Genomic DNA, 15,708 nt, shown 5'->3' on the forward strand with positions numbered 1-15,708 from the left:
TAAAAATGCTTTGTTAAAAGCTACTGCTACTTTCTTCAAGAACAAACTGGGCAAGAAATACTCTGTTGAACCTCATTTATGTATTGATACCAGAAAAATAATTGTGATTTTTTTTAAATGTTTTTTTTGTTACCATGGATGCTAAAATTGTGGCTAATTTTCTGGCGACGCCCCCTCTAAGCACACTAGAAATCGTGACTAAGTTATCATGGCAAAGTGGTGTTAGCCACGATTTGAGTACTACTTAGCCATGGTTTTTCGCATGGCTAAAACTCGCGTTTTTTGTAGTGTTAAGTTATAAACTTATGTTGAGTTATACAAACAACAACACATTTTAAATTATATAATATACAAACAACCCTGTAATAGTTTGTATATCTTATTTACTTATACAAAAAAAATCAAAATTAATCAAGAATAAAATTTAAAATTTTTCACTATATCTTTCATAATATTCAAATTTCAAAAGCGAGGCAATGTTAAATGTATAAAAGCAATTAGATATAACCAAAAATGAAATTATCCTAAACAGCCCGAGGCTTATTTCTACAAGAACGCCTATTATGACCTGCACTGCCACAATTACTACATGTATTCTTCCACTTAGTTTCGAACATCTCTCTTGCTGATTTGCGTCGATTCTTTTTTCTTGTCCTTTCCGGAGGTCTTTTGAACTTTGGAGGCAGAACTAAATAAGCCATTATGTATTCAAGGATTATCCAATCTTTTTTGTCTGGCAATGAATATATTGGCATCTCATAAGTCTTCAACACTGTCATCGATTTGTATAAATCATAGCAAAAATCATATGGTGCTAAATTCTTGAACTTCAAAACAACCTAAGCATGTTCACATGATATTGCTTCATACTGGAAGGTTCCAGAAGTACACGTCCTTTTTTGAAGACAAACAATATAATTTCTACCATTATCGCTGACATTGTGAACATATACAGTTGATGGTACAACCTGCGACATACAAAGATAAATAAATATCATACGAACTGATTACTTTAAAAGCCATTCAAATATAGAAGTATATACAAACATACCCTCATTCGTATGCTCATTGCTTCATTCAGTATCAAAATCTCCTGAAATTTTTTCATTAAGGGTGTAAATGTGAATGATGCTCACAATTCCACCTACCAAACATCAACCTACATTCCTCTAGAAAATTAAAAATTGACAATTCTCTTGCTGATATTAGTGCCGCATTTATACTTTCTGCTATGTTTGATGTCATAGATCACCGACGATGAATTGGTGCATAAATCTTAGTCCACTTATAATATCCAGCTAACTCCAAATATTTCTTCACTTGTCTATCTACCTTTTCTACTATTTTTATCAGCCTATCAAAATCAGATTGATTGCATGTCTTGTCCATTATATAAAATAGTGGGCTTAATTTTTTGTGGATTTTTTTGAACTTTGTAACAACATTCTTTCACAAGTGTCACATACAAGCATAATGTGGCAAATCATTATACACTCGAGTAACAGCCTTGATGACGCTCTCATTCCTATCAGACACAACACACATGTTACTCCTTTCACCATATGATTCTCTTAGTTGTTCAAAAAATCAAATTCAAGATGCGTCATTTTTTGAATCAATCACACCATACACCAATGAAAAGATATGTCCTACAAAAAGCAAGTATATACAACTATAAATTTTCAAATATATATATATATATATATATATATAGTACAAAATTAAATTGCACATACCTGCACCATCCAAAGTGCTTGCTGCCACAAATGTTTCATTATAAGAACCTCCAAGGTGACTCCCATCCATAACAAGTACATGTCTACAATGTTCAAACCCATATATGAAAGGATCAAATGCAACAAATAGATAGAGAAACTCATTTTCTCCAGTTTTCTTCAAACATATATGAGATCCTGGGTATGTTATACTCAGAATATACAAATATCCTGGTAGTTTACCGTACGATCTTGCTGGCATACCCCTCAAAGAATTTAGAGCCTTTTCTTTAGCCCCCCAAGCCAACTGGTAAGTAAAATCAACAACTTGTTCCATCTTCACATCATTCTTAATATCCCTAGGTGTGTATTTCCTCTTATGATCTATCAATTTTGGCTTAACAATCCCACCAATCAAATTACTGGTTATTTGTCGCTGCGAATACACTTTATCTTTTAAAGAATATGTATATTTCGGATTGAATGTTCTAATTTTGAACATCCCTGACTTGTTAATATCCGATGCCTTCATTATTCAATCACAGTCTGTGGAGAAACACACAAGTGTATAACCAAATACAAATATAACTAATCAATATACATAAAATAGTTAAAGTTATACAAATATATTTACAAAAAAAATACTTATACACAATACATCTGTATATATATACAAATAACTGAGTCGAATTATACAGAAGATATTACCTGATTGAATTTGACCTTTCAGTCTTAAATTGAAATTGTTGCGCAATTCCATATTGCTCCGTCATGAACTTGAATGTCGCTTTATCATTGTATACCTAATCCTCCTCAACATACTTATGATACGGATCCGAGATTACCACACTATAGTTACCATATTCCAATGCAGCCAGTGGATCTACTAAATCAGAAATTGCAAGCTGTTGATGTTCAAACTCATCAACCCTAGTTATACAAAGTGATGCGAAGCTATTCTATGCCCCATTACTTGATATGCCTCCACACAGTTCATTGTTCTGATCATACATATCCAATAGAGCTATACAAATTGGATACCTATTAAATTGATTTGTAGCCACCTTATATTCAATTTTTAGGGTCTTGACACTCACATCCACACCTAACTGTAATGCAATCAAATTATACAACTCTGTATAAGATTCATTTTCTCTAAAACCGACTCTCTCAACAATGTAGTCCACATAACAATTTGCATCATTCTATTTTTCAGAATACATTACCAAGATAACTATGACAGACATTGCTGTATTCAATTAAACAATTTGAAAAATCAAGAAAGTAGAAAATTCAGCAATTTAGGCAACACTAAATAACTTTAAGCATACATACACAGTTCAATATGTATACATAATTTTATACAACTCATAAAGTCCAACTACATATACATTAATTTATACAATTTAAAATATGATGCATATACAAAATTTTGTACAACTCATTAAGTCAAATTACAGAATTAAAGTATATTTATACAAATACAAATATAATTCTTAGTAGCTACAGTCGATTGATACAAATATAATACAACTAAACTCGTGTCTTCATTCTTATACAAAAAAAATATTAATACAATTATATACAACTCGATCTATCCAGACACATCTGATTCATAATCGATCGTTTCAATCTGAAAACTCAGAAAATGCGACGTGAATATAAATTATCAATCAATTCAGCAAATGAAAACTTATAATAAACTGAATCTAAATTTTCAATTCTATATTCGCAATTAAAACTAAAAGAACGAAATCAATACAGTTTATTGATTATACAATTCGACACAAACTACGAGAATTCGAATTGAATGTATCATGTACCTTTTTGTATATTAAGCGAAGAAATCAATCAATTTGGTGTTGAATTGCATTCGTCCGTATCAGAAACCCATAATGAAAAGGTTTGATGGCATGAAGGAAGCCATATTCGTGTGAAATTCTAAACAGATGCTGTTACTTGATTTAAGAGATTTATTTTCTCTTAGCAATTGAAATTTTCGCGCCTAATTTTTTAAAATATTTGAATTTTTGAATTGTATAATTATTAATAAACAAGCGAATTATACAAAATCAGACGCATAGCAAACTTAAAGTCTGGCTATGAAACAGAAATATCCAAACTGTAGCTATGAATCATAAATATGATTTTTATACTAGCTATTTGTGAAATTTTCACTTAAATAAATAGTTTACTCCCTTGATCTATTTTGTGTAGTTTTTTTTTAATTATTATGTATATAGCAGTTTATAAGAATCAAAAGAAATAATTATTATCCCTAATTTAATTCTATAACAAATTATCAATTTACCTTAAATTAAGGGTTCTTTTCCATCCTTAAACAAAAATACCATGGAAAAAATTATACCAAATCGTTCTCCCTCTATACATATTCAAAATATTCTAACCAATATTTTATCTCTATTACATAAAAAAAAAAATAATACCAAATCGACATATTCAAAATATTCTAACACATATTTTATCTCTATTAAAATGAGAATATGTATAATTTATTTTACGGAAAAGGGTCAAATATATCCCTGTACTATTGAAAATAATTTAAATATACCCTTCGTTATACTTTCGGGCTAAATATATCCCTTCTGTTATACTTTCGGATAAAATATACCCCTCTCACTATATTTTGGTACAATTTTGCCCTTAATTTTAACGGAATAACACTTAAAAAGCTCAAAATTAAACAATTCATTCCTAATTTTAAATATCTGATTTTTTTAGGAATAAATAAAATTTTCAAGTACTAATTTTAGTTTTTTTTCTTAGAAACGAAATACAAAATGCATTGCATAATTTTAAGTACTAATACATGAAATTTCTAAATATTAATTTGAGTCATTTTCTTACAAAAATGATAAGACAGAAAATGCTACAAAATTATTTCGCATCATTTTCTGTCTTATCATTTTGTAAGAAAAAAAGACTCAAATTAGTATTTAAAAATTTCATATATTAGTATTGTATTGTCATTTCTAAGAAAAAAAAACTCAAATTAGTACTTGAAAATTTTATTTATTCCTAAAAAATCAGATATTTAAAATTGGGAATGAGTTATTTAATTTTGAGTTTTTCAAGTGTTTATAATGAGAGGGGTATATTTGAATCGAAAGTATACCATGAGGGGTATATTTGGTGGAAAGTATAATAAGGGGTATCTTTAAACTATTTTCAATAGTACAAGGTATATTTGACCCTTTTCCGTTTATTTTAATCTCACTTTTTATTTTCATGTAAAATCAGTAATATAAGTATTATTGCATACAAATTTTTATTTTAATATATGTATGGTATAAAATTTTCATATCTAAAATATATATGATATAAATATAATTTATGGAAAAGTTAGATTATTGTTATTTTTTTGATATAAATTTATGAAATAATTATTCATAGTATTAATTATTATTTTGGAAGTACTTTTTCTGTTAATTTTTTTTATATGGTATAAATATGTGGCAAAGTCAAATTATTTTTTATATGGTATATATATATATATATTAGAATCTGCTATTTTAATTAATATTTTATATGTCATAATTGATAATAAGTTAATATTTTCATGTATTTTTAATAATTATTTAAAAAATTATCTTGTTATGTTTTTTTCTTTTGAAAATAAGGTTGATATAAGGAAAGCCCCATATATACCCATTGAATAAAATTCTGGAAAAATCAAAAGATTCAGATTTTGGTTCACCTTACCCTCTCATCCTCTAGTGCAAAATAATTTTCTTAAAACCCCAAATCTGCTCTTATCTTCCTTCTCAAAGCTGCTCTATACTGCTAAAAGCTTAAAAAGTCAAAACCAGGTACTCCTATATTTGTTCATATTGTTAATCAAAAGGTAAATATTTAGTGTTGGGTTCAGGTTCTTTCCAAGTTTCATGGAACAACTCATGTGCATATTGTAGAAAAATGGCATCTTTCCCACTTGTTTCAAATGACAGATTATTAATTACTCACAAGAAATGGAAACCCCATATTGGGAATTTTGAATCTTTAACAAGTTTCAAGAATCAATCTTGCTCACTACCCAATTCTTGTTTTACCTCAAGATTATGTATATCTCAGTGTAGGTACAAGAAATGGATGCTCCATTTTGGTAATTTTGATCTTTTTAGGAGATTAAAGAATCAATCTTGCTCATTATCCAATTCTTGTTTTACCACAAGTACTGTTCTTTTTCTGGGGTTGAATTATAGGTCTCAAAGTAGACTACTGCTTTATAGTAGTGGGTTTAGGTCAATGGTAAATGAGAAGGGAGATATAGAAACCCATTTGAATAAAACAGGAAGTAGTACTATTCGTAGGAAGTTTTCGTTGAGATTGAGACCAAGGATAAGATTATTGTCAAGATGGTTGAAAAGGGTATCTGTTAAATCTATGTTAAATGATTTTGGGAATTTTCTGAGGAAGAACACAAGAAGAGTGACACTGTCAACTTCAATTTCAGTGGTATTGGGCTTGTGTTATTTGTTTTTAAGATTGACAACAACTCCTTCTCCAAAGGTTGTTCCATATTCAGACTTGATTACCAGTCTTCAGGGAGGATCTGTATCCAAGGTTCAATTTGAGGAAGGCACGCGGCGTATTTACTACAATACAAACTTGTGGAGTCTTAAAAATGCTCAGACAGGTGATGATAATTCCTTAGTTCCTGCAGAAACAGCAATCATCACTGAGCAAAGCAAAGATATAGATAGCAACAAAGTTGGAAGGAATGTCTTCAGTAAAATATCAAAAGCACAAGGTTCTACCCCTGTATGGCAGTTTAGTACAAGGAAGATTGATCATGATGAAGGATATCTTCTTAGTCTAATGAGGGAAAAGGGAACAGCATATGGCTCAGCCCCACAATCAGCACTTATGTCAATTAGGACCTTATTAATTACTATGTTATCTTTATGGATTCCTTTGACTCCTATAATGTGGCTTCTCTATCGCCAGCTTTCTGCTGCCAATAGCTCTGCAAGAAAAAGAAAGCCAAGTAACCAGGTGGTTGGCTTTAATGATGTGGAGGGCGTGGATGCTGCAAAAGTGGAACTTATGGAGGTAAGCAGCCATTATTATGAACTGCGTACTAAATTTTAATTGGTATTTAAGTTTTGAAATTGCGGTGATAGTGAGTTTATCATCTCTCAATTGGTAGTAGTTCTTTGTTGCTTCATTCGATGAGTTGTGATGCATTCAACCTAATTCATGTATAGAAGATGCCCAGTCAATACTTTGATTAAAGAACAACATGCCCTGTGTGATTCCACAAGTATGGTTTGGGGAGGGTAGGGTGTATGCAGACCTTATCCCTACCTTTGTGGGGTAGAGAGGCTATTGCCGATAAACACTCGGCTCAAGAAAAACGTTTTTTATAATGGATTTGAAAAATACAAGAGTAAAGAAGTTATGGTGAAAATATCATAGAAAAGAAAAATACTGACAGCAAAAGTAGTAAAGATAACCAAAGTAACAGTAACAACAGTAGTACTAAAATTGAAGAATCAGATAATGATAGAATAATAACAATAATACTGGTAAGGAGAAGAGGGAGCAAATAAGGTGTTCTAAACTTAGAATCATGCTCTCCCACATAAAAGAGAGAAATTGCTCGGCTACCTACTAACCTTCTACCCCAATCCTCGACCTCCATGCTCTTCAACTTGAAAAAAAAACACATACTTTTTTTATCCAGCAAGCTTAACTGTAGTTTTAGTAGAAAGGTAACTGAGACGTTTGTGACTATTAGCCATGAGAATTGCAACATTTAGTTTCTGATGAAATGACTTACCTCAAAAATAATTGGCTTCCCTCTTTGTTCAACTATAATTCTTTATGATCAAGTGGCCCATTTCCAGTACGAGTGGTCTAAATTTAATTCGCATGTGAAATATTGAGTACATTCTTTATTGAGGAGTTGATTGACTATGTATTGGATGTAAATGTTGGTCCATCTAAACATGGTTATACAAGGGTTTTCAGTTTCAGCCATTTCAGGTAACTAACATTTTGGGCTTTGGCAGCTCCTTTCGCTGACTGAAGAAGAAATTAAAAGATCTACTTTTAAGGCTTCCGGCATGCTTAAACAAAATCTTAGTTTACTTTTAAGGCTTCCGACATGCTTAAACAAAATCTTAGTTCCTTCAGACCATGTTGTCCAAAAACACACAACGACAATGTTCTCCCGGCCGCTTGTTGTCTGTAATAACCAGCACATGATTGTTTTCTTCACTTTCGTTGATAACACAACTGAAATGTTAAATGGTGAGAACACAATGGTCCAGTGCACTAGAAGTGATGTGTCATCTCTATACTCCTTGCACAAGTAGCACCAACTCACGAAAATCCTCCTCTCCTTCTTAAGTGTTCTGCTACTGAGATAGCACTGCGCCAAGCAAAGAGAATTACTCTCTTGAGTGTTTGCTTCAAACTTTCTCCCGCACCTCCCTCTCAGACTTAATTTGAGTGAAGCTTAAGCCATTTTGAACAAAGAACTCATAACAGTCAAGGAGAAAAATGTAAGGACCATGGATTTAAAACAATAGCTAGAAATTGAAGTTCCTGGCTTAGGAAATAACATTAAACTTGAGTAGTTTTCACATTTCTGCTGCTATATATGATGAGAAAACATACCTCCATATATTCCTACAAATTCAGCCATACTGTATGACTAAAATTTCTACAAGTTGCTAATTGTACCACTGAGACAGACCATCACTCCTCACTCTTTCTCTCTCTCTCTTTTTCAACCTTTCTTTGTTCCTGACTTGTACTTTACTAGTGATTAAGCGACTAATTTTTAAGATGATATTGATACAATAACCTATTAGGTTTCCTTATCAAAAAAGAAAGAAAGAAAAAAAGCCTATTAGGTTTAAGATTGTTGAATTTATTTCCTAAGATAAGGTGTCCACTTATTCCTCCTTCCATGGAAGATAAGGAGTGTTTTGTGTAGTTCATATGTACAAGCTAGTAAAGTATCTGTCTTAATTCACCTAGTACCATTTTTATTCCTTATTGGACTGACAATTCATTTTCTTGTTTTTAGATAGTGTTGTGCCTGCAAGGAGCTATAAACTTCAGTAAACTAGGGGCGAAGTTACCAAGAGGTGTACTGCTTGTAGGTCCACCAGGGACAGGAAAAACGCTACTAGCTCGTGCTGTGGCAGGAGAAGCAGGAGTACCCTTTTTTCCCGTTTCTGCTAGTGAATTTGTTGAGATGTTTGTTGGAAGAGGAGCAGCTCGCATTAGAGACCTTTTCAGTGTAGCAAGAAAGAATGCTCCTTCAATCATTTTCATTGATGAACTTGATGCTGTCGGAGGAAAGCGTGGCAGGAGTTTCAATGATGAAAGAGACCAAACTTTGAATCAGGTAAATAGAGACTGAAACCTCTGTCACCTCTTTGATGGAGTCAGCTTGTTTATCCGATGGCTTCTTAATTGAGTCATAAGTTAGCCGATATTTACTTGTGGATGATTAGTAGTAACATAAGAAAAGCAGTACAACACATCAGGAATTGATCCTTTCTGCTTGGATTCTGGGGCTTGAGGATGCCGTAATAATTGTTACCTTTAAACCTCTAGTACATGAATTATTTTGAGAAACTTGGTCCTCTGACCTCAGCTTATTATATATCTACTCTTGTGAAAAGGCCCATTTTGACAGCTGCCAGATTTTTTCATTAATGTTCATATTTAGGTCTTTCAATGCCAGTTATGTGATAAATATGTGCTTCTTAACGAGAAGAGGTTATGTAAGTTCATACATATAGTTCTTAAAACTGGAAATTTCCTACAGTTACACTGCAATTCCTAATTCTGGATTTTAAAAATGTTGCAGCCTTTGGTATCGCTAAAAGAATTGATTATACATAAACTGATTGGCTAATGAATTATCTTCTCTTCTAAGGACACTTACATTTCGCCTTCCAGCTGATGATCCTCCTTCCACCTATCTTAACGGTGCCAAAGTTTTGTACGTGGCTCAATGGCCTCAACCATGCCATTCATCATCCTAGCAATCTGTACAACATAGGATTCTCTCTTTACACCAAAAATATAAATGGAACATTTTTATCTTTCCTGCTGCTCTGAAATAATATTCTAGTTCTTTCACCATAAATAATCCCAAAAAGACAACATGTTCGCGAAGCTACTTTCCTTTTTTCTACGAATCTTCTGTAGCCTCCAACCTGCTATGCTTCATTGAAATGTACATGATACTAGGATCCATATTTTGAGGAAAATATGCAATGCAATAGAGGTGGTCTATGAACCCTCAGGGGTTGGCCTGGTTGCAATTGACTTGAGCCTTGGGGTTTGCTCCCTTTCAAGGTCTCAAGTTCGAAACCCACTGGGTGCAAACAATTTCTGAGGGCCATCGGACTGGGTAAAACCTGAATTAACCGTGGTGCACTTGCGGGAAAATCCTTGCCGAGGGCCTGTGCACCCCCCAGGATTAGTCAGGGCTCTAAGAGACTCGGACACCCGGTGCAAATAAAAATAAAATAAAAATAAATAGAGGTGGTCTATGTACTAGCCTTACTCCCAGCACATATTGATATTACACCAGCTCACTGCAAGTCAACCCTCTTCCTTAAGTTTTCTCTATTAAAATCTCGTCCCTCATTCCAACACTACTTTGGTGCTTTGGCATTCTAGATATTCTTCCAGACCTCCCTCTTTTCCCCTCCTTCGGTTGACTCCATATAGAATCGTTGTACTGGGAAGTTTTTGCCATTGTCCACCTCCGTATGGAGTTCTAGTTCTGAATTTGGAATTTTAGGGCTCGTTTGGTTGGGAACAAGTTATCCCGGGATAAACTATCCCGGGATTAGTTGTACCATCCCACCCTCTATGTGGGATAAAAAAAATACAATCCCAGGATAACTAATCCCGGGATAAGTTATCCAGTGATTTTATCCCAATCAAACATAGGATGAACTCATTCTAAAATTAGTCCCGGGATTAGTTATCCCTTATCCTTCGCACCAACCGAGCCCTTAAGTGTTTATAGTAACCAGAATTTTCTAAGAGTTGAGCAATATTTTCTATTTTGTCTTTTAATCTATTAATTACTCATTGTGTCCCAAAAGTTGATTTACTTTAGGTTATGAGGGACAAACTGATAATTCTTATTCCATTTAGTTCAATTTTATGTTTTATGCATTAATTTTTCTCATCTTGGATAGGGTCAAATTGACAAATAACAAAATGATTTTTAGCCACACATTAACTAAATACTGTATTTCTTTATTGACTATTCTTCAAATATCGTTCTAATTTTTGGGGTAGCAATAGCAGTTAGGATGTAGGAGTTACGAGTTGAAACATTGTGCTCTTGAATTGATACTTATATTTGTTGTTTAAAGTATGCATTTGTTGGTTAAAGTATGCATTTTTTGCCCTAAAGAACCTTCTGCTTATCTAGTTGCTTACAGAGATGGACGGCTTTGAATCGGACTTGAATATCATTGTAGTTGCTGCAACTAATAGACCAGAAGCTCTAGATCCAGCACTATGTCGGCCTGGACGTTTCTCCAGGAAAATCTTAGTGGGGGAACCTGATGAAGATGGGAGGAGAAAGATCCTGGCTGTACACTTAAGAGATGTTCCCCTTGAGGAGGACCTGGAGCTTGTATGTAACCTGGTAGCATCTCTTACCCAGGGCTTTGTAGGTGCTGACCTTGCTAACATTGTAAATGAAGCTGCTTTGCTTGCTGCTCGGAGAGGTTAGATTACGGCATATTGCACTGATTACCACTGTTTTGTTGCATTCACAAGTGCTTAGCCTCTTCATGGTTGATGTTGGTAGCTAGCTATTTATTGTGTTATTGCGAATGTGTAAAATTGGTAGCTAGCTAATTATTTGTGTTACTGTAATAATGTACCAAGTGTCCTTAAAAATAAAGCAAAATAAAAAGAACTAAAAAGGAGGGCCAGAAAGGGAATGAAAGTTTGCAGGACTGTTGTTTGATGAGTATTTAGTTCATCAACTTGCTACCCTGGATAGCTACTTATGATTGAGAGAATGTGTGATGTCACTTGTCTTGAAGAAAAAAACCATCACAAATAGAGTGGCATGTGATTTGCTTTTTAATGAATCAAACATAGTTATGATGGGCTTATATTTTGTCTTGATATCGAGGAAAATGATGCTGAACGTTGGATTACATTTAAGCATTTGTTCCTATAAAGTTTGCTATTGTTTCCATTTACTTAGTGTATGTGTAGAGCCTTCTTTCTCTCCTCTGCTTACTTGTCTTTTTTGTGCTCTTTTATGATATGGTGAACTGTTTCTTTTTGTACCATGATAGAAATGACAAAATTGTCTGTTGTTTGTTGTGTTTCGATTATCTCGGTATTTTGTTGTTCTTGGTCCTTTCTTGTAGGATTTGCACTGTCCCCCTTGTTAGTTGCTATGTTTTTTCCACTGTTTTCTTCTTCCTTGTACTTGGATTTGCTGCACTTTAGCCGAGGATCTTTCGGAAACAATCTCTCTACCTCCACGAGGTAGTGGTAAGGTTTGCGTACACTCTACCCTCCCCAGACCCCATTTGTGGGATTTCACTGGGTATGTTGTTGTTGGTTGATAGTAATGACAAAATCTCATCTGTTTTACAAAACAAGACTGAATGGCTGAAGCCAGTGTTGTAACAATATTACATTTATATGCATGTTTACCAGGGGCTGATTGTGTCTCAAGGGAAGATATAATGGAAGCCATAGAAAGAGCAAAATTTGGGATTAATGACAAGCAATACACCCAAAGTGCAATAGGCAAGGAACTGGAGAAACTGTTCCCTTGGGTTCCTTATTTCATGAGGAAGACCAGTACAAGAAGTGATGCAATACAAGGACCTTTGGGGTATCAAGCACTCAGCTGAGATATATGATCTTATTAACCATCTTGTTTGTATAATGTTTTTTACCCCACATAATCAAGAATGTAATGCAATGTTAAAAATGGTTGGTGATTATTCATATTGCGGACCTCAACTTGTTTGGAAGTTGGTTTGAATGGTAGCATTCATTTAAACCATTGTTGCAAAAAGAATAGAAAAGGGTCAATAATGGTCCTAAAGTATGCAAATTTTTTCATATTTGCCCTTTGTTTCTTGCGATTACTTTGTTGAACTTACGCATAAGGTATAAGGACATATTTGATCCAATTTAGTTCATAATTGCAATTATGGAATAACTTCATTGAACTGTAATGATTTCCCCCCACTAATTTAAGGCATCATATAAAGCACTTTCTGTCATTTTAAAGCAACAATTAGGGTGTCATAAACAAAAAAGTTTAACTACATTGCTTCAAACCACATATTTTTACATTCCATCAAATCACCATATCACCAATTGACATAAGATTCATCAAAGCACCAATGCAGTTACGTTGCATCAAAACAACATAATTAAATCCATCAATTGCTTCAAATCAGAAAGTATCTTTAAGTTCCATCAAACCACTTAATACCATTAGATTCCAAAATTTCTGATAAGTTTTCCTCTATTATTAAGGCTAATTACTGACGGAAAAAATTGGCTTGCAAACTTTTTAATAGTTTTTCTATTAATTGAAAAGAATGTCATTTAAATTTTTACGGATTAGTCTTATTTTTCGGACAAAGTAGGGACAGTCACATCATTAATCTCTAATGGCATTCAGCGGTTTAATAGAATGTAAGATATTTTGTTATTTGAATCGATGTACTGATTTTTTTTGTTTTATGACATTGTGCTTATTGTATTTTTATCAATAATAATAATATATTTTGTAAAATCTCACAAGCGGGGTCTAAGGAGGGTTGAGTGTGTGCAGATATTTCCACTAGCTCGTGGAGGTAGAAAGTTTGTTTCCAAAAGATCCTCGACTCAAGTATAGCAATCCCAGTACAAAAAAGAAAAAAGTAATGTAAAAAACATAACAACTAACAAAGGAAGCAATGCAAAGTCTACAAGAAAGAAACACGAACAACAAAATAGTGCGATAATCAAAATATAATAAACAACAAATAATGATTGATATAAAAAATAAGAACTACAATAATAGTTTTAGCAAAATTTTCTAATTTAAACTGTACAAAGTATTATGTTAAGCTGCTTAAAAATTACTCAAAATGTGCCTTATGTGATGTCTTAAAGTAGTGAATGTTGGTATTGTAGGCATATAAGAATTGAGGAGGTGAAGAGTGTTGTTCTTAGGATGCGTAGGTGAAGAAATATAGAACACCTAATGAATATAAGAACCAGGTTCTTATACTATGATAGAAAGTAATAATGCAACAGAAACAACAAAGAGATTTATCGTGGAGAACTCTTTGCTTAAGGGAACAAAAACCACGACCTACATCTTGTAGGATTTCAACTTCTCACTAAACTTCAAAGAGCGGTTTTAGATTACAATTCAACAATCAAAGGGACTAGCTCTAGTACCTCAACTCTAATGATTAACTATAACCGTTATTTCTACTCTCCAACAAGTCAAACCCACTTCTTGTTACAATGTCTCACAACTCACTTTCACACTTAGAACAATTATCACTAAACAGTCTATCCTAAGTTGAATATTACAAACCTAGCCTTTAGAAAGAAAACCAAACTCTAGTTCTTCTTTCTTTTGTTGTTTTTGCTCTGTAAACGCCGCCTTGATTGATAGTGCATGATTTTAATGATAAACAATTGTATTCTTTGTAGGATAATCAATAAAAAAGAAGGCATCAATCACTTGCAGTGTTACATCAATATTGACTGAAGATCAGATTGCCCCTAATTTAAAAAGAGATATCTTCCACAATTAGATGAGTTAATTAAAGATTAAGATTGGAGCAGATCAAATAAGTATCTAAGTAAAGATACTGCCACAAAAAGAGAAGCTGATTGAAGAGATATATTCCACAATTAAAGGAGCTAATTGAAGATCAAGATTGGAGCAGATCAATTTAATTGAAGCTAAATTAGCAAGAAGATCAATACAACCAAAAATTACCTTAAATAAAGAAGCTCATTGAACCATCACATCCAGCCATATCACGAAGATAATCGAAAGTCAAGAAAGGAGATTTAAGTCAAGACAAAACCTTTACCTTATTCTTGGAAAAAAGATCAATCACTGACTTTTTCCAAGAATCATTCTCTTGGGTTGCTTTCTCTTCTAAAAGAAAAAAATTAAACTTCCTCACTACAAATAATAGAGTTGCCGGAAAGAAGAAACATATAACAAGTCTGAATCATCTCACCTTCTTTGCTTTACTTTTTATTAAGTATTATATTACTTAGTGTTTTACTGTGTAATTAAAAAAAAGAGGAGAGAAAAATATTATTGGTAAGGCTTTGTATCAAAAAGGAAAAGAGAGAAAAGATAGAGAGTAGTCATAGGACATTCTCTTAACACTGTACTCATTTCAAAACATCAAAGGGATAGAAGAGAACATCCTTGCAACCCAAGGAAACTGGAGTAAGATCCACATTGGATCCCAGTCAGTATAAAACATCTTGTATGAAGTCTTACTTTCTGCACTTTCATTATTGTTCTTATAAGTTCTATCAACTGTAGTCGACTACTAAGCTTTATTAGTTGACTATTACTCAGAAAAACAAAAAAAAACAATTCACCCCCTCTTTCACTTTCAATTGGTATCAGTGTAAGACCTTACATAAAATGCTTAACAATAGTTAAGGAAAGATCATGGCTCAACAAATTATGGATGCTTTGTTTTAAGAAGGAACTACTCAAACTAGACCACCATACTTCAACGACAAACACTTATCTCATTGAAAAATCAGAATGGAAACCTTTATCAAGTCATATGATGTGAAGGTTTAGAGGGTTATCAAGCTTGGGGATATTCCTATTCTTGTGACAAAGAAATCAGATAACAGTCAAGCGTTTACTATTCCAAATTTGGAGAACTATACAGATGAGCAAATGGAAATAATTCAAATAAAATCCAAAGAAAAAAATATTCTCTCTAATGCA

At 33.1% G+C, this 15,708-nt stretch overlaps 2 protein-coding genes and 1 pseudogene across 2 annotated transcripts; 1 reads left to right on the plus strand and 2 right to left on the minus strand.

Moving 5' to 3' along the window:
• Window positions 1–524: 524 nt before the first annotated feature.
• On the minus strand, window positions 525–1,245 carry LOC129895642 (uncharacterized; annotated as a pseudogene).
• A 213-nt stretch (window positions 1,246–1,458) lies between these two features.
• Window positions 1,459–2,247, minus strand: LOC129894823 (uncharacterized). Its single transcript, XM_055970452.1, has 2 exons — window positions 1,733–2,247; window positions 1,459–1,549 (listed from the first exon to the last, which is right to left on the minus strand). The coding sequence occupies exons 1-2, from the start codon at window positions 2,245–2,247 to the stop codon at window positions 1,459–1,461; spliced, it is 606 nt and encodes a 201-aa protein (XP_055826427.1).
• Window positions 2,248–5,392: 3,145 nt separating this feature from the next.
• LOC129894996 (probable inactive ATP-dependent zinc metalloprotease FTSHI 3, chloroplastic) lies at window positions 5,393–12,842 on the plus strand. The gene is made up of 4 exons (XM_055970607.1): window positions 5,393–6,788; window positions 8,776–9,099; window positions 11,158–11,458; window positions 12,414–12,842. The coding sequence occupies exons 1-4, from the start codon at window positions 5,652–5,654 to the stop codon at window positions 12,611–12,613; spliced, it is 1,962 nt and encodes a 653-aa protein (XP_055826582.1). The 5' UTR covers window positions 5,393–5,651; the 3' UTR covers window positions 12,614–12,842.
• The last annotated feature ends 2,866 nt before the right edge of the window (window positions 12,843–15,708 follow it).

The sequence above is a fragment of the Solanum dulcamara genome, chromosome 7, assembly GCF_947179165.1.
Source record: "Solanum dulcamara chromosome 7, daSolDulc1.2, whole genome shotgun sequence".
NCBI classification, from domain to species: domain Eukaryota; kingdom Viridiplantae; phylum Streptophyta; class Magnoliopsida; order Solanales; family Solanaceae; genus Solanum; species Solanum dulcamara.